The sequence below is a fragment of the Ceratotherium simum genome, chromosome 7 (assembly GCF_057802395.1).
Source record: "Ceratotherium simum simum isolate JZ-2026a chromosome 7, ASM5780239v1, whole genome shotgun sequence".
NCBI classification, from domain to species: Eukaryota; Metazoa; Chordata; class Mammalia; order Perissodactyla; family Rhinocerotidae; genus Ceratotherium; species Ceratotherium simum.
The window spans coordinates 42822747-42842899 of record NC_141906.1 but is presented as its reverse complement, the minus strand read 5'-3'; the positions used below and the strand labels follow the sequence as shown (position 1 = coordinate 42842899).

At 39.5% G+C, this 20153-nt stretch overlaps 1 protein-coding gene and 1 long non-coding RNA gene across 2 annotated transcripts in view; both read left to right on the top strand.

The window, feature by feature from the left end:
• Positions 1-2859: 2859 nt before the first annotated feature.
• The window catches only part of CTSC (cathepsin C), a 37974-nt gene continuing 20680 nt past the window's right edge, over positions 2860-20153 (top strand). The window contains exons 1-2 of the mRNA XM_087433565.1: positions 2860-3119; positions 4910-5055. Coding sequence (XP_087289691.1) covers positions 2948-3119; positions 4910-5055 — 318 coding nt within the window. The 5' untranslated portion in view covers positions 2860-2947. The remainder of the gene's footprint in view (positions 3120-4909; positions 5056-20153) is intronic.
• LOC147916653 (uncharacterized) lies at positions 10554-15336 on the top strand. The gene is made up of 2 exons (XR_015552709.1): positions 10554-10736; positions 12466-15336. It is a non-coding gene; the product is annotated as an uncharacterized LOC147916653 (long non-coding RNA).

The window sequence follows — 20153 nt, the reverse complement described above, 5'->3', positions numbered from 1 at the left end:
ACAGAGGATTGTACTTTGTTCTGCTGGGAACTTGACCAAGAGCTGTCTAGCGTCAACAACCAAGGTATGGTGGTTGAATGACCATCTGATAAGGTATTAGAGTTATAACTCACTTAAATAATTTTTATTCTCAAAAAAAGGTACCTGTCACTTTTATTGTGTCAATGCAAATAATCTATGATCTATAAATCAAAATTGGGGTGATTTTTTATGAGCCAGGTCTGACGACTACAGCCTGGGGCCTTCCTTCCCCAAGGAAGGAAGCAAGGGCACCAAAGAAGTGGGGTGTACAGAGTGGTTATATACCGTCTTGGAACAAAGAGCACACATCACATATATAGGAATGTCCCTTTTACAATATTCACGAGATTGCTTTGCTAGCACAGCAGATCAGTGGTCACAAGGTGAGCACAGCAGGTCAGTAATTAATCCTTAGTTTCCAGGAGGAGATGCTTATCCTTAAAGAAATGCCGATATGGGAGGAAGTCACATCCCTATCTTTAAGGGCATCATTCTTGTCTTTAGGGCATTGTAAATGTTTAAAGCAGATGTACAATGCATGCTCAACAGGCCAGATCAGGCCCTTTTGGAAAAACAAGGTCAGGGCAAATTAGTTTTAAGCCAAATGGCTTCCTCATATACTCCAATATATCTTATTGCTTTTCATTTATTTATCAATTTTGATTCTACAATTTTACATAGACATGTAGAGAGCAAGTATCTGAATGTCTCAATCTGTTTTCCGGTATATTCATACATCAGCATTTTAGATGACAGAATATAGGTCTTTTTATTAGGAATTTATTTAAAACATCTTTTTTTGGTTCTTTATATTACATTTGGTATTTTCTTTTTCTTTTCTATTAAGTGCGTAAGTAGCTTATATTATACATGAATTTCAGTTCAGAATCGTAAAAGGTCTCTATAAAATACTCGTTATAAAAATAAAACTGGGTCTGATCAGTTTGATAATCACTAATCAATTTTTCCTCCTGCTAATGGAGGGCTAGTGTTTTATTTTGAGAGAGAACAGTTTGGGAATTATTGGATTAATGGAAATAAACTAAATTGAAAATCAGTTGCCTAAGGTTTATTCCTGAATCTTAGTAACTGGTAATGTGACATTCACCAAGTTATTATCCTCTCTGGGTCTCCATTTCCCAATATTGAAATGAATCCATTAGACTAAGAGGTCTCCAAGATCCCTTTCTACTTATTCATTGAATCAAGACTGTTTTAAACTTTCTTCACAGTTAAATGTGCTACTTTGATTACACCCATTAAAGAAATTTCCAACTTGACTGCTCAACTCTTTAACACTGATGACCTAGTAAAAGTTTTAATGTTTTAACAACCAATGAGAGGCTTTCCCAGAAACTTAGGAAGGCAACATTACTCTGTCAGTCTGTCTCTAAACAGTAAGTATATTAGCTTAATTATATGAAGTCAGCTGTTAATCTTAAATAAAGGGCTGTAAAACCTAGAAGTAGGGTGTTGGCCCCACCCTTGCCTTTCTAGTTTGTGCTTACATTAGAGAGCATTTTCACTTCTGAGCTTTCAAGGGCAACTCCTTTTGCCAAATTGAAATTGGCTTTCAGGCCTAGAAACCAAAAGGTTATTAAGTGCATTTATTTTAACACCCCAGGACACTTTCTAAGTGTTATCAAGCCAGAATTTAGGGAAACGAAAGGAGAATAATGTGGACTTGCTCCCTCTGAATGCCTATAATCTGGTAGAAAAGGTGGACATACAAATATTTATTTGTAACCAGTGTGATGAGGGCAAAATGCATGTGCCTTAGAGGGCAGGGACACACAGAAGTCTGTCTTCAACACTTGTCCCTGATGCTGACACAGGGCCTGACACCTAATAGGCTCTGCAGGAAAGGAGCCCCAACTTCCAGCAACACCAGGAAGTCAGAGGAGCTCTCACAGAAAAGGGTGATATTGAACTGAGCAAGGAGGCATCTGGAAATAGTGTCACCTAATAATTACTGGCGATCAGACTGGCACACTGGAACCTGCTCACTATACCAGCTTTCTCCCACCAGCTCCCTGGGCAAGTTACTTCCTCTCTCTGGGCCTCCTGTTTTTCAGCTGTAAAAGGAGAGGGTTTTGAGCAACATAATCTCCAAGAGCTTTTGTGCATGTGTGTGTGTTAACTAAATCCTATAAAGTTTGCAGGGAAAAATAAACAGCTAGCACACAAAAACGGCAAGTTTGTACTACAAGCGAACTCTTCTGTGGATAATAGGCAAACAAAGTAACAGGAAATCAGACAAAACCAAGCAAAAAAAAGGTAGTGAAAGTTTTGGAAAAGGGAAGGAAGAGCTGTTCTCCAACAGTTGGGGTGGCTGGGGCTAGCAAGTAAAATGTTTTGAGGAAAAAAAACTGACTTGGTGAGGACTAAGTGGGGAAGAAAAGCAAGTAAAAGAAAATCCACTTAGATCTCTCCCTCCCTGGGCCTTGTCTCTCACCTTCTGTCTCTCACCACCACCACATGCTTCTCTCTGTCTCTGTCTCTCTCTGACCTTTGGTCCTACCCCCCCCCCCCCCATTTTCTTTCTCTCCCTGTCTCTCTGTCGCTCTCTCACTCTCTCTTCGTTACTTCTCCAGAAGCGAAGTCTGGGTCGCGCGCGGACCGACTGTGGCTCTTGAATCCTATTTTGAGACGTCCCTTGGCAACAGAACCCGGCCCTGGGCTCTCCCCGGGGTCAAGGTCAGGCTAGAGCAGGTGAGGGGCGGCGCGCGCTCCCGAGCCCCCGCCTGGAGGGCGGGGCCGCGCCCCGACGCCCAGCCGCCCCCGCCCCTAGACCACGCCCCCCGGCCGCGAGTTTCCGGCCCCTGTGGCTACTTCAGGGCGCACGCGGGTCGGGTCGCCTCACTCCCCGCCGGCCGCCCTCCGGCTTGTGTTTCGTCCCGCGCCTCTCCTCCGGGGCCCCGCCGCCATGGGTCCCTGGCCCCGCTGGCTGCTCGCCGCCCTCCTGCTGCTCCTCTGCGGCGTCGGCCCCGCGCTCTGCGACACACCTGCCAACTGCACCTACCCTGACCTGCTGGGCACTTGGGTCTTCCAGGTGGGGCGCAGCGGTTCCCAGCGCGACGTCAACTGCTCGGTTATGGGTAAGTCGCGGGGCCCCCGGACCCGCTCCTTTCCCGCGCCAGCCGGGGACGCCGTCCTTTCTGTCCCCGAGCCCTTCTCCCCGCAGCGGCCACCCCGAGCGCCTCCGCCGGAGGTCAACGCCAGTGGGAGGTCCGGCCGGCTTGGCTGGACTTCGGGCCCCTTGGGGTGTCCTCTCTCGCGCCAGGCTGGCGAAGTCCAAGTTCAGCTGCTGAGAACTTCTGACTTCACATTTTCTTGGTTATTCTCGGGGCCTCAGCACTTTTTTCAAGAACTTTTTTTTCCCTTTAATTTTTGTTTTTGTGTTTTGTTTGCTTTGGAAGAGAGTTGAGATCGTGCCTTCTCTCCCGTCTGCAGTTTTTATTGTGCCGGTGAAAAATGAGCTCAAAGACTCGAGAACATAGAAGGAAAAGTTTTCTTCTTTTGTCAGGTTGTGGGAAAAAGGCCATATGCGCAGCGGTTTTGATCTGGACGTGTGTTGATGCTGCTAGTCCGAGAAAACTTCTGGTATCACTTTGCACTGTTTGATGTTATCACAGGGAGGCATATAAAAGATTTTTGGTTTTTTAATAACTGTTTAGCCAGTAATTGCATTTGGAAATGCCCAGAGCCAAGCACGATGCCTGGGATGCCTGGCTCGTGGAAGGCTCTCAATAAATATCTAATGTTTGAACACACTGGGATATTCCATATGCCCCCAGATAACATGTCTATACCAAGGGCCAAGAATTTAGTGAAGGGAGAATAAAAACCACAGAATCTCGGGTCGGAAGAGGCGCTCTTGTTCTGCCCAAACCCTTACCACCTTGTGGCTTGTACAGAACGGGTGAAGCTCTCAGCTGCAGTTTCCTTGTCAGCAGAACGAAGATTGCCAGGTCATCTGTTACTAAACAGACCTATTCAACTCTCTAACTCCAGATGATTGTGTGGCATCTGGGACTCCTGGGTGTTGTAACCATTTTCTCTTTTACAAGTTGAATGTGGAGGTCCGAAGCAGAAGGGAGATTAGGATTTGCACTGTTCTGTCACATGCAATCTCCTATTTCAGAGCGTTAATCTGAAACATGGAAAAACTGTCTAAAGTATGGAAACCTCCAGATGGACACAGCAGAACCCTTTTCAGGGAGCCTCTGCCTATAAACCATACCTTTGACCTTAATCTAATAATTAAAGACACCTGCAGATTTGAGCCCCCATCTTCTGAAGGTTGAAAGCTTAGTCCTCTCAGCACAAATTAGCTTTATAAGATATAAACCTCAAGTTTGCTGAATACCTTGGAAGGATTTAGATTCTGAGGTTCTGAACTGTAGAGCCATTGAGGAGGAAGATACCCCATTTCTTCTCTGAAGAGATCATTTCCTTTGTCCTTATGATCTGATAGCAGGTCTTTATATTTTTATATTTCCACTTTATGACTACCATTTTGTCTTCTCCCCATTTCTGCCTGTCAATTTCGACATTCCCTGTTTCTTGTTTTCTTCAGTGGAAAAATTTTTTCAGTGTTTGGATGCTCAGAGGAGGTAGGGGCTGTACTTTTTGGGGTCTCTCTGCCTGCTGGGCTACTTGACATATCTGTCTTTTGAGCCCTCGCTTCACAGGCTTGCCTGAGACCCCTCTGGGACTCTACGAGGGAGGTGACAAAATGGAGACTGGTATCTTCACAAGCCCGAGAGACCCAAATTGGGTAGCATGAAAGGAAAGCAGCTTACAAAGGATGGAAATTATGGAGGAGATTTTTCCTCCCATTGAAGTCCAAATAATTTTCCTTTGTTGTGCATTTTCTTTTCTTTAGGACCACCAGAAAAAAAAGTAGTCGTGCACCTTGAGAAGTTGGATACAGCATATGATGACTTTGGCAATTCCGGCCATTTCACCATCATTTACAACCAAGGCTTTGAGATTGTGTTGAATGACTACAAGTGGTTTGCGTTTTTTAAGGTTAGTTTTGTTGGAAAATGCATTCGTATTTTCAATGATTTGCTATCTGAAACATCTTCTTATCAGGAGACCTTTGGTATTTTAGTTTTTGATTAAGAAGATAACCAGAACTGATACCACTTTTTCCAAGAGAAGTTAGATGGTATAATTTTGTCACTTTATTTGAAATGATTTCAGTAGATTTAAAAAAAACAAAAAAACAACCTAATCTATATTTGAATATGTACAATCCATCTGTATTTAAATTTACATTTTGTTAAGTATGACTAAATGCTTAATTTATTTCCCTTATTACCACACCTTTATTTCTCAATGTTGCCGTAGTCCCTTGGCTTTGTACTCAATCTATAGGAAAGAGAGATATTATAAATGTCTTTTTCTTGGAGTCATTATGCTATCCAAGTCATTGCTTGTTGGCTCTGGGAAATTGACCTAAATGACTCATTGACGATTTCTAATGTACTAAATAACTTAATGTGAATAACCTATTTGACTAAACTAAGACGAAAAGGTAGAAAGCATCCGAGTTACTCCTTGGGCTAATTAAAGTAAAAGGTAGCCCAGCCAGCCCAGCCTGTTTTCTTCTCTCACTAGGGAAGAACTGTTGCCCATTCTTATACACTAGTCCCCCCTTATCTGCAGGGGATGCATTCCAAGACCCCCAGTGGATGCCTGAAACCAGAGTAGTACCGAGCCCTATATATACTATGTTTCTTCCTATACATACATACATACCTATGATAAAGTTTAATTTATAAATTAGGCACAGTAAGAGGTTAACAACAATAACTCATAATGAACTAGACCACTTATAACAATATACTGTAATAAAAGTAACCATAGATCTTAGCAACTTCAGCATGCAGGTTTTTTTCTTTCCTTATCGAGTCACGAACTTTCACCTTTTCACTTAAAGGAAGCACTTTACAGCTTCTCTTTGGTGTATCGGAATTGCCAATATCACTACTCTTGCACTTGGGGGTCATTATGAAGTAAAATAAGAGTTAACATGAACACAAGCACTGCGATACCGCAGCAGTAGATCTGATAACCGAGACAGCTACTAAGTGACTGAGGAGTGAGTAGCGTATACAGCGTGGATATGCTGGACAAAGGGAACATCATAACATTCACATGTGAACATAACATTCACAACCCAGGCAAGATGGACCGGGATGGCACAAAATTTCATCGTGCTACTGCAGCCAATTTAAAACTTATGAATTGTTTCTGGAATTTTCCATTTAATATTTTTGGACCAAAGGTGACTGTGGGTAACTGAAACCGCGGAAAATGAAACTGCCGATAAGGGGGGACTACTGTATTCTAATGTATTGTTTCCAATTGCAGACACACTCTGGGGTAAAATAGTTTAGCACAGATTGCAGTCCATGCCAGATATCCTTCTGAAGTTGGAATTTTTCCTGTTAGCAGAGTATTAAATGGTTTAAGTAAATTGAATCCACAAGCCTGAGACTAGCTGTTTCTTATTATAAATAGCGTATAAAGAAAGACAGATTTCTTCATGTGGTAGGGTTTACAGCCTTGGAACATCTGGTAAGAATTGACCAATTACAGGGACTCGTGGGAAAGTGGGGAATGATTCTGTTTAGGATGATGAAAGACAAAGCACTAACAAAAGACTAACTTCTAAATTATTGTGATTTCTCACATGGGTTGTGATTTAATCACCGGGATCCGGTGTTACATCTGAGCCAACCATATTTCTTAGAATAGTAAGTCCCAATAACTTTTTTTTTTTTTTTTTTACTATCAGGACCCTTCTTTAATGTGAAAAAAGAAAAGAGAGACAGAGAGGAAAAAGTTGTTTCCCGTCACCTGGATGGGCTGGTCTGATGTTCAGCTGGTGGGAACTGGTCTGTTCATGCTGGTTTTTGAGGGCGAGCAGTCCATTTTATTAATTGAAGCCCATGCTTGACCAGTTATTAAACATTTTTAGTATCACCCCTGGATACTATGTATTTTTTTAAAAAAATCATAACACTATCTATATGAATTTTGAAAATTGAAGTGCATATGTGGTAAACATAATTCAATCTGAATATAGTTCTTGGTCTGCATATTTATGAGCCTAGGGCTTTGTAGACCTCTTATAAGGTACTCTGTGAAAGCCTTTCAAGCGTATTTGCCTTCAGGTTGAGAATCAATTATTTATGGAACTGATGCACAAGGAAAGAGATACTCAAGACTATTGTTACTATGTACCCTCCTCCCCCTCCTCCTGTCTTCTCCAGCCTCCCTCTTTCTCTTCCCTCCCCTTTACCTTCCCCTCCTCCTCCTTCCCCTTCCCCTTTCTTGCTTGACATATAATAGACACTTAGTCGATATTTGTTTTAAAAAGTGAAAATGAATCAAGGAACTGGAATTCAGTTGAGGAATAGGTTGAATAAATTAAGTGCAAGATGAGGAGCCGTATAAAAATAGATGAGTGAGTAGTTTTACCCATTTGGCTTAGAAAACTTCTCATTCTTCACTTCTGTAGAGTTGGAGAAACTGGTAGGGAAACTTCTCAAGTCACCATTTAATTACCTGAGCCATAATCAGATGTAGACAAGGGCAATTTCTCTCCATTAATATTTTTTTGTCACTTCGCTCTCAGCTTGAATAGGAGTCTGGAGCTAGTGGGGACAGAGCTCGTGGCTGAAGGAGGAATTGGAACACTTTGTTTTTCAATTACAGTGTAAGCAGATTTGGTATTTTTCCATAGCTTCGGAACATTAGTTGCAGCTCAATAGAAAACCACTTTTAACACCTAATAAGGTTCTAAGTGTTCTCAACCATAAGTGGGAAGAGTCAATATATATGCTGTTATAGGGCAGAACCCTACCTAATTGTATGTTTCTGGATGGCATTCTGTCATTAGGAATAAAAATAGGAAGAGTGTTGTTCTGCTCCTGATTTCACTGTATTTTTTTAAAGTACCCGTTTGACCAGAACCATTATCAGAGCCATTTTTCTTTTCCTGCTGAAAAATCAGCCACTCTAACTGGCTAATAGTTAGGCCTTGTGATAAGGATCATAATTTCAATAAGCAGAGTAGATATACATAAGATACTTGGTTTTAAAATTTCTCTTAATATAATCAAATAGTTCCAGATAACATCATGTTCTTTTAGCAAATCCAAATGAAAGAGTAATGGGGAGCAGAGTTTTAAAAAATTTAAGAAAAATGATAGAGTGGAGTTGACTTTAGGTAATAGGAAAGTCAAGTGCTTTTGGTGATGCTTGTTAACACAAAAAGCTTGCTGGATTTTACCACAAGCATCAGGGTATTTTCTACCTTGGTGCTGGGGAAACCATGCTGGGTGTGTAACTCAAGAAAAACGCAAACCTATTTAATGAGTAAAGCACATAAGAGTTTTTCCTACAGACTTAGATAGTATCTTTTAAATGAAAATTAATTTACTTTAGAAAATGAAGAATTCTCAAAACTTAAGCAGCATTTGCTATTCAAGTTTAGTGTCTTAGGTAAACTACAATGTAGTCCACTCAACCTACCACCATTACAGAAATATTTTGCCCTGTATACCTGCCATGGTTATTCTATACGTTGTTATTCTACAAATCTGTTGGATTTCCAGATCTCTCCATTGACTCATACCAGACCCTACCACTTATTTCCTTTTGCCCTCTTCAGATACACTTTGATCAGATTGTTTCTTATTGTTATTCCTCCTAGTGTTTGTTGAGTAGGTGATACGTGCAGAGTATTCTGTTAGGTTCCTGTTCCACCTTCTACTCCCCCAGAGCCTCCTGCAGCTCAACAGAGCAGACAGCTTCCACATCATTCTCCCTGCATTCCAACTTTGAAGGAATTGTGATACCACTCCTATTGCTAGGAACACTTGCTTTCTTAAATTCTCCTTATTCAGGCCTCACCTGGAAGATGAGCATTTTACATGATTTGAGGATCCTAAGCCTTTTTTCCCCTTGGTTTTAACTGCTTGAGAAATTGGGAGTGGAGTGGGGATAATCTATCTTTTTTTGCTTGTGATTTCAAGCTAGATAAAAGCTTGGTAGGAATTAAATCTTGATTTAACACTGAAAGTTTTTGCGTAGTTTGAGTTGAGTGGGAAGCAAAAGGTATATATTCTTAAAAGATAGTTTTTTCTACTCAAGTTCCTATAGGCATTCAGTTATCTGAACACTTTATGGGGGTTTCAAACTCAAATGCATTTAGGGCCCACCCAGGCAGATACTCTTAAGCATTTGACACAAACCTTATGTAAAACAATAAGGAGTAATTAGACCTATGGCAAAATGGAAACTTTAGTAGAGGCATTCAAATTCAATTTTCTTTTAAAACAATGTGGTGGACAAAATAAAATCTGCAGTAGTATCTGCAGGCCAGTTTCTAAGACTATCAGATTTTAATAGCATTTACCATTTGGTTATAATGGGCACACTCCAACAAATTTGCACCCCCTTCTAAGTACCTGCGGATTAAAAACATCAAACTGCTTATATGAAAACAATGGAACAAAACAAAGGATGTTTAATTATGGCTGACTTTATGTGATGGGTTGTAAGTGATTATTTCTTCTTCTTTATGCTTTTATGTGCTTTGTTCATTTTTTACGATGAGCGTGGATAAAGCTCCTCTGTACTCCATCCTCTCTGTCAAATTGCCCAGAGGAAGGAAGTCGCATGAAACAAACTAAGCTGCAAAGAATGCCCTCCAGTTGAATAGGCTTTCTAACCTTTCACTGTTTGTCATTTCACTTTCTCTGAGGCCGTAAACGGGAGCAGTAGAGAAGGAACTCAGATTTTATTTTGAAGATTTAAGCCAAACAAGGACTGAAGAAGATTCATAGAAGGGAAAATAGACTCATGGTAGAAAATTTTAATGGGTGATAGTCAATCTTCATTGATTTCTAATTGAGTTTTCGTTTGGGGCCACCAGGCTTAGTAGAACTGTAAACTAAAAAATACTGCTATGGGTGTTTCTAAAGCAGGTTGCTATTCAAAACAAGAACAATATGTTGGGAAATTCATATCAGAGGATTTATTTGCCCATTTTGTGTGACTTATAAATTTCAAGCTTATAACAACAGCCAGAAATGACAATCATGTGTTTCTACAATAAAGGATGTGGGAATCTTGTATCATTTTTCCACTGTGCCATCTGGGTTCATTTCTAAGATATAACAATTAGCTTCTAGAATACTTGTTATTGGGATACATTTACTTGTTTTAATATAGATTCAATGCACCAAGATCAGGATTTTGTCTTTTTTTTTAAACAACTTGGGGTTTACTTTTAAAAGTGTTTCAATTTGGGGAAAGAATCAGAAGTTTATGCATGTCTAATTATTTTATTTTCTTTCATGATGATGCTTAATCGCAACATAATGACTCAGTTTACCATTGTAAACTCTTCATAGGATGTCACTGATTTTATCAGTCAGTTGTTCATGCAACTGGGAACTGTGGGGATATATGATTTGCCACATCTGAGGAACAAACTGGGTGAGCGCCATTGAAATACTTTTAATTTTCTTATTAAAAGCAAGCTTCTCTTCTCCCTAGTGGCTTATGCAAATTAATGATTGTTCATCGGGGAGAGAGGGAGATGGAGACTGGAGAGATTATGGTTTTTGTATAGATTTCTTGCTTGAGCCTGCTTATTTGCTACTTCTTACCAGCCTGCACTATTTTATGTGAGTGATTTTTCACTTTAGTACCTTTGTTTGCATACTTCAAATTAGCTCTCCCAAGTATGATGCTCATAACATAAGTAGACATGAACCTAAAAGGTAAAGACCCAGTTAAGAAAAAGTTGGCTAAAGTTCAGTTCACATCCTTGAAGTAGCTATGCTGCCTCAGGTTGCTCATTCTTTTCCTAAAAAGACTTAAGGAGAGTTGAGGACGGCCCGGTGGCATAGTGGTTAAGTTCGTGTGCTCTGCTTCGGCAGCCCAGGGTTCGGATCCGGGGTGCACGCCTATGCACTGCTCGTCAAGCCATGTTGTGGTGGTGTCCCACATACAAAATAGAGGAAGATGAGTCCAGATGTTAGCTCACGGCCAATCTTCCTCAGCAAATAGAGGGAGATTGGCAACAGATGTTAGGTCAGGGCCAATCATCCTCACCAAAAAAAAAGCAGGAAGACTTAAGAGGAAACCAGGTGAGACCATGGCATTTTAAGTCTGTCTTCTAGTAGAGAAGGTGGCTCTTCCAGAGAAATTGATAGACCTGTCACTCATCCCTATGAGACATCACCCATCTTTTTTAAACTGGCTCCTTCTCAGAACATAGATTATTGAGTGGGAAGAAGAGGATCTCTTTCACTCTTTACCTTCTCCTCACACTTTCAAAATAGATGTTTAAATCATTACTCTCACTGGATCCATAAATTTAAATGTCTAAAATGTTGCTGGAAAAATTGAGTGGTTAGAGAGAAGACTTGATAGGGACTTACCCTCCCTTGCATTTTAATGTAACATTTTTCCCCTTTCCCTTCCTCTTTTACTTAGCTGTTAAGTAAAGAAGTGAGATATGAAAAAGGGAACTAGGACAAGTGTTGAGAGTGCCGTAGCCTTATTCTATATCAGCGTTTTCCAGACTGTTTAATGGACCAGCAGTGGCCCACACACCTCCCAGGCAGGAATTGCTCATCAGTTGTGTAACTTCATTTTGTTAAGCTTTAGAGGTTGTTTGGGCAGCCACTAATAACAGGTCAAAGTGAAAATTAGCTGAAACTAATTAAGCTGTTTCTTCTGAATTCTTTTCTGGTAGTTGAATAAGTGGAGATTGTTTTAAATAGTTTCCTTTCCTCAGAATCTTTAATATATTGAATAGTGGTAGCTCAGGAGGAAAATATAATAAGAAACTTTCCCAAAATAAGTTCACCATGTTTTCCTCACAAAAAATAAGGTATTCCCAGAATGCAGTTTACAACATTGTGTCTTAAAATTCTCACTCTTCCTCCTAGTTAGGGAGACACCTGTACTAGTAAAACAAACCCTAGTATTTGCTCTGTAAATGGGATAAATAGCCTCGTACCTGGAAATATGGATCAAAGCAGCATTGAGCCTACATTTACAGTCTGTAAGGTGTACATGTTAATGTATCTAGGTTGTGAGATTAGCCTATTTCTTAAGTACGTTTCAAAATTATGTTAGGTTTAATACAGTGGCAGTTAATTTCAGATGCATCTGCATGTGCTTCTTGAGCATGTTGGCTGCATGTGCAATGTGTGTTGCTTAAGCATTTGGCTTTTGAGAATGGCAGCTTTTTGTGAATGTTTTAAACAGCGTTAAAAAAAATACCAGCATCTCAAATACTAGTACTGGTATTTTTTTACTTAAAAGAAATTAATATAATTAAAGATTTTTAAGAGGCGGTATGATCCTTGTTGGCTTGTAACTCTAGTTTTTATTGTCTTTTAGTTATTAAATAGAGCATCCATTGAGGGGCTCGCTTAAAACCACAGCCAAAACAGACTTTGGGGCTAAGAGGCAGAGCAGCATGCAGCAGTGGACCTACCTCTAACAGCTAGCAGAGGCTTCTGGCAGCTACAGTCCCTTCTGGAGTCTTTCTGTGCATGTAAAATGCAGAGGAGTCCTGGTGACCTACCTCCGAGGCAGCTGCCCTCTCGAACATTTCCTTGGAAAGCAGCAACCGCCATTTTGGAATGTGAACAGCCAAAGACTGCGCAGGAAAAAGAAAAACAAAATTGGAAGTCTTAGGTGGCTTCACCATTCAGTCTTTGAATAGAAGAAACAATATGCAACACAAGCTTTTTTTCTCTTTTGAATACTCTTATATTGAAGTGATTTTTCCATACTGGTTAGGATTTGAATTTTGTGTTTTATTGGTTCACAGTGCAAATTTTATTCACAGTTAAATTATATTCCTGAGTGCCTTCTCTGTCTTTAATTATCTGGAGGAGCCACAGCACCTATTATAAGAAGAAAATAGGCTTCAAGATGTCTTGGGATGCAGAGTATGTTATTGTTGGGAAGATGGTCCTGAAGGGGAGAAAGATTGTCCTCTACTCACTCTGGGTCCTTTCTGGCTGGGCTACAAGTTAAATTGACATGAGACTGAATAGCAGGAGAAAGTCCAACGAAGCTTTATAACATGTATACATGGGAGAAACCAGGGCAACTGAGTTTGTCAACAAATGGTGGAGGTTTTCACTTTAAATAGCATATTCAGGTAGACAAAGGAGGATGTTGGGGGTGGAGGAGTCAGCTATGGGAGAATACCAGAAAGCACAAGAGAATGCAGATTTAAGTCCTTGCCTTCCGCACTGATAAGAGTTTCTAGAGATAAGGTCATCTCCCCTTCTTCCTGGTACAGAGAGGGAGATACCTTTACAAATGGAGATTTCTCTTATAAATGTAAATGTTTGCTCTTGGCAAGGACCCTCCTAGTCTATCGATAAAATAACCAAGGTAAAAAGACATATTTTGAGGTGGCCAATTCTGATCTCTCGCAGTCCTATGGAGGACATATTTAAAGGGAGGGAGAAAAAGAGGCTTTCTGAGATAAGCCAAACTGCTGAAGGGTGTCTTTTTGTAGATCATAGGCCAGAAAGATAATATGATTAATACATTTTTTTGTTTGTTTTTTTGATTAGATGCTAGCCTTGTGCTAAGAACTTGACATACTTTACCTTAGAAAAATCCTGTAAAGTAGATATTGCTAGCATCGAATTGCAGGTAGGGAAAATAAGTCTCATACAGTGTTTAAGCTCACACAACCTCTAATCGTAAAATGATAAAGGCTAGTCTTTCAAGCTTAAGGACTTCCCTGGGGCTAAAGAATGAAAGAAAGCCATTTCACAAAGAAGTAATGGTACTTGAAGTCACATTTGGATAGATTTTCTGGTGATTCCCAGTCTATAAACATTACAATGTTAGTTTAATGGAATAGATTACATACTGTGTTGGCTCCTGTTGACATATTTGGAGAAGAATTGGCTTGAAGCTTAGGTTTCCGTACCAAAAGAAGCTACTACTCACTTTCTTAAGCTAGGGTCCTTTCATTTCAGGACAAAAGTTTTCCTTCTTCCTTTTTAGTCCTCAAAATTGGAGGGAGAGCTTTATGAACTTAAAAGTAAATACAAATTAAATACCCTTGCCAAGTTGACTTCTCTTAATTACACTATTGTTCACACTGATTGCTATCTTTTAGTTCTTTCCTGCTAAACAGTGGACTACTTTCCTCCTCAGTTGTTTGGTTACAGCTGATTAATATCAGCCTTGGTAAACCAAAAATACGGGGCTACAACTGTTCTCCTGCATCCCTGCTTGAGGAATCTTTCTCTAGATAGCAGGTTACCATCATTATTTTTTTGGTTCAGACAACTTTTTATACCATCTGAGAGGCACTGGTCTACTATTCTGGGAAGGTTATGTCTTATAAAGATGAAGTAACAGTACAGCCAACTACTTCTACGTGGATACTTCCATCCTACCTCTGGACCTCATAATTCTTCATCACTCAGGACCTTGATGCCACCTCTGTGAAATCCTCCCCAGCTCACCATTAGTGGGAGAAAGGCCATTATTTTGGTTTTCATTGTACTTTGCATATACCTCTGCTGCGCAGTGCTAACTCGGTTGTAATGGAGTGATTGATAGTATGTCTTCATCTTCTTTCAGACTGAAAATCTGTATATCTCCTTGTATATCCTCAGCACCTAATGCACATAGAACTTTATGGGCGCTTGGAAATTAACCATACTTGTGTTTTCTTTTCAAAGACTTTTCACAAGTAATAGCAGTTTACAAATAATTCATTCTGTAGGGTTCTAGAAGCACAAATCAAGAATGGTACTATGTTTATATTTTTGGTTCTCTGCTCTAAAAAATATCAGGTTACCTGCCTGCAGAGTTCTAAAAGAGTTGTGTAATTTCAAACTGATTTTCAGGATGTAAATACTCACAAAGCAACCGATATATATAAGTATATATTTAATATGGAATTTAAAATCACCTTTACTAACGTTTGTTGGTTTTCTTTTTTTTTTCTGTTTCTCTGAGTAATTTTGCGTCTAAATGTTTGTTTCAATTATAGAAGAGAAGCCTTGATGGGTAAAAATTGCAGATATGTGTGTGAGAAGGCCCCGTAACATAATAATGCTTAGCATTTCCTGTTGTAATTGCCTGTCTGTCCTCTCCACTGGTCTTTAAACTCCGTAGGCAGGGACTGACTCTGTATTACTGACCATTTTATTCCTTATGTAGAGCACAATACATGATAAATAATAGGCCTTCAATAAATATTTGTAAAAAAAAGAATGAATGATATATCCTTGTGTTTTCTTGTTGTTTTATTTGACACATTCTTGGAAGTATTGTTACCTTTGTGTCCTTAGAGGCTGTGGTGGACCCTTAGGCCATATTTGTTCAATGACTTCATATAAGAGAGATGAGACTTTTAAATTTCATTCTGTTTATTTATGTTTTAATTTTTTGTGTGAGACTATCAAGGCCAAGAGAGGGCTCAAAGTTAAGAACAGTGAAGTTCTAACTTTCAAAATTACTGAAAACTAAATTAGCTGTCAGGGGAAATAGTGAGCTTTATGACTGCAGTGGTCCCCAAAGCCTGGGGAGTGAACGACTGGGACCAGCCTGGAATGCTGCAGGTCATGCCCCACCTATATTCAGTACAGTGAGAAGCACCAGCTAAAGGTTAGATTAGATGAACTCGACGATTTCTTCCAACCTCACAGTTTGAGTCTATGAGTGAGTAAGTGAGGAACGAGCCAAGGGACTTGGACTACTTTCCTGAGTGGTAAATTGCTGTTTTCTTAACTAGTTCTGGAACATACAGTTTGGTTTAAACTGAATGTCTTTTCAGCACTGGAAATAAATAAATTTGTGACCCTCCATTTTCACATGTAAATCCAGCTGCCAATTCCTTCAGTAAAATGCTAGAAGTTATTTGGTTGCAACCACTGTAACAATTTCCTGGCATTTCAGAATTCATCAAAATTCAACTTTTTAAATAAATGGTTAAGTTTAGTTAGTAGACAGAAAACCAGAGCCAATCCTTAAAACTGACCTAGGGATGTTTGTTTCTTTCTGAGGAAAGATGTGGTACTCTTGGCTGGGTTTGGGAAAATATCAATTTAGTAAAAAGTGCCTTGTTCTCTTTTGTTGCCTCTACTGACTTTGCTCACACGCCAGACCTGACAGCAAGTGGAAGTGGCTGTCTGCACTTATATAGATACATACAGTAAACAAAGGGCAAAGAATTGAATACACACTCTTTGTTCTTCCGTATTGCTGGAATGTAATATCTCCACATACGTGGTTTATCATTACTTCATTCAACTTTCACGCAAGGTGTTCTTTTCTGAAATGGTGAATGATCTTGATGGATTAGACCTAGATGTCTGTATTCCATAGTATATATGGCTACATTTCAAAAATTATATACATTCACTACTATACTAATATGTTTGCTACATATTAGTGTAAAATATGTAAAAATGTGTAAAATAATATTAGATGATTAAATAACATTTGATTCATTTATTGTCACAAAAATGTGTGCTGCCAAGTGTTTCCTGATGACATCCTTTGAAACAATATAAAATGCTTCATTATCATGATTTTTTTACCAAAAGCAATGTAAGAGTGTCTGTTACCGATAAATAATTTTCATTACTGCAAATTTTGGACATTTGGAAACAGAATTTTCTAATGTGTTTTAAAATCTTTTAATGATTTCAGTACTTTTGACCCACACAGCTTTAGAAGAATTATTGTTTCGTATTAGGGATGATGATAATTTAATAGAAAAGTTTTACTGAAACATTTGCTTTCTTGGTAAATAGGATTAAAAAGTGAATACTGTAGTGATGGAACAATTTCAAAATATATGTTTTCAAAAACTTCTTATTTTGGGGCCGGCCAGGTGGCACAAGCGGTTAAGTGCATGTGCTCTGCTGTGGTGGCCCGGGGTTCGCCGGTTCAGATCCCAGGCGCGCACTGATGCACCACTTGGCAAGCGTGCTGTGGTGGCATCCCATATAAAGTAGAGGAAGGTTGGGCCGGCCCGGTGGCTTAGCGGTTAAGTGCGTGCACTCTGCTGCTGGCGGCCCGGGTTCAGATCCCGGGCGCGCACCAACACACTGCTTCTCCAGCCATGCTGAGGCCGCGTCCCACATACAGCAACTAGAAGCATGTGCAACTATGACATACAACTATCTACTGGGGCTTTGGGGGAAAAAATAAATAAAATTATTAAAAAAATATAAAGTAGAGGAAGATGGGCACGGATGTTAGCCCAGGGCCAGTCTTCCTCAGCAAAAAAAGAGGAGGATTGGCAGATGTTAGCACAGGGCTAAACTTCCTCACAAAAAAAAAAAAAAAACTTTTAACATGGCTGACAGAGCTCACACTAGGAATAGGGCAAATGTAAGCTTTGTCATTTTTCTTATGTTTGCATCATTAGTATTTGAAAGTCCTGGTTTCTCTGTAATATGTCAAGCCAGTTGTTTATTTTGTGAGAGTTAGCGTAATTAAATCGTATACGTGCTTAAGTCAGTTTAAGCAGGCACACGTAAAGGGAGTATGCTGTGTCCTAACGTCTTATAGGTAGCACAGTGTACACCACAGGTGAACATCTGATATTGGAACTGAGTGGTGGTATCAGTGTTGCTTTGTATATTAAATAATAGTGGAAGTTGGTTTTTAATTTTCTTCTCTATTATAAATAGAAATGGAAATTATAATATTTTCTTTCCATTATTTGGGTAGTTCATCTTTTCATCTTATTTTGGAAACCACTGGTTGACAGGATAGGACCCATATCAACTGCTCAGTTGACTGTTGGGACTGTAGTATAAGTTCTTTGATGGCATGGATAAAACCTTCAACAGCTTTGTATCCCCCATGGTAACAGATGGTGTGTTTATATTTTACTTGTTTAGTGTTTTATAACTTTTTAAACTCTTAAAACTTCACTGTTACCTTTATCCTTCACAGGAATCCAGTGTAGTGGGTATCATTCCCATCGTCTGATGAAGAAATCGAGGCTCCCTAGTTGTAACTTGCTGCATGTTACAACTACAGCTACTGCTCATGTAGCAACTACATGCTACGTGAATGATAAGTGGCAGAACTGGGATTTAAAGGGCAAAGTCCTTTTTACTAAACTGCATTTGTCTCGTAGCCATTACATAAAGTAAGCGTTGAAGTATTTGCTCAGTATATTACTAATCAGGGAAACAGTGGAACAAGGTGTAAGTGATTTTCCCCCCTCAGTGTCAAAAAGCAGTTGAGAAAGAGATCCAGGATAAATAACAGAATTTCTAAAATATCCTAACCTGTTCTTTTTCAATTGGTTAGTATTACCAGGTAGATATAATTGGATAGTTGATTAAACGAGAGGGAAATTGAAGAAGAGGGGTTTTGAGAATGTTTGGCAACCCAATGGTAATGTTGAAGAAACAAATGGATAGTTATTGAATCCTAGTAGTTTTCTAGACTTAAGTGCGAGGGTTTGGAAGTTCTTCAGATTTTATGAAAATTACCTATTTGTTGCAGTAGAAATTGGCATAAATGAATGAAAACTTAAATTATCCCATCTGTGGAAGGCGGTCTTCAGAGACTGGTGTTTATATAAATGAAAACCTTTAGAAAAAATTTTGGCTACATTTCAAACTGTATAGTTTGGCCAAAACTTTAACTTTTTAATTGGTGGTAATGTCAAAACTCACATAAGAAGTATTGTGCAATAGCAGGTAAAATGAAAGCATGAGAACATTCAAATCAAGAAAATGACCAGGGGGCCGGCCCCATGGCTTAGAGGTTAAGTGCATGTGCTCCGCTACTGGCGGCCCAGGTTCGGATCCCGTGCGCACACCGACGCACCACTACTCCGGCCATGCTGAGGCCGCGTCCCATATACAGCAACTAGAGGGATGTGCAGCTATGACATACAACTGTCTACTGGGGCTTTGGAGAAAAAAAAGGAGGAAGATTGGCAATAGATGTTAGCTCAGATCCGGTCTTCCTCAGCAAAAAGAGGAGGATTAGCATGGATGTTAGCTCAGGGCTGATCTTCCTCACACACAAAAAAAACAAAATGACGGGGGCGCAATGTGTGGCCCTTAAGTTAAGGTACCGAGTACTTGGCTTCTGGAGTGGTGAATGCCTCTTTTCTACTAAGTTGTAGCTGTCTTGCACAGGGGTATTATGGCCCTGTCCTACCTTTTCTTATAAGGTAATTCAGGTTCCAAAAAAGACCAAATTATTTTAGTTTGGGAAAACTACAGAGTAATATAAAATAAGATTTTAAAATGGAAAATAATTCCATCAATTTTACGTGTCAGAAATGGTACACAAATGGATAGCTTCCTTAGTACATTTGTTTGAGTGATAACAACAAAAATAGTTGTAGTTTTTAAGGATTATTTAGGATTACTTAGAGTATTTATATAAATGAGTATATTTATACCTGGCTTTATGAATATTAAATGAGAAATCCACATTTGTAAGGACTGCCATTAGGAAGCTTGAAGGGATATTTTGGAACTTCTGGGTCAACTTAAATTCATAGATAGGGAAACTGAGGTTTGGAGAGGAAAATTGACACTTCTAAAGTAATATGGTGAGTCAGAATTTGGGTCTCTGTGATGTCTTGGAAGCATCATCCTTCTATTAATTATAAATTTCATATCTTTTCTGAATTTCTCGTATTATTGTTGAAATAGGACTTAGCATTTGTTGTTCTTTCTCTTCTATTATTCGTTCATTTATTCACTCATTCAGTAACTAATTGCTTCCTAGTACCAAACAGTTTCCCAGTTAACTGAATGAACAAAAAATCCTGTTCTCACAGTGCTTATGTTTTTGTGGAAGGAACAGCCTTATAGGCTGCTGTGAAAATTAAATGGGTTAGTATATAGAAGACACAGCCTATGAGGGGAAGTCAGTTATCATTATCCTGATTCATAGATGAGGACACTGCAAGTACAGAGAGGATAAGTAACTTGCTCAGGATCACACAGCCAGTAAGGGGCAGAGCTGGAGCCAATCTAGGCAGTCAAGTCTGGAGAGCATGCCCTTTACCTCTGCCCTGCATCAAAAACCCTTGGAAAAATGGTAAAAAG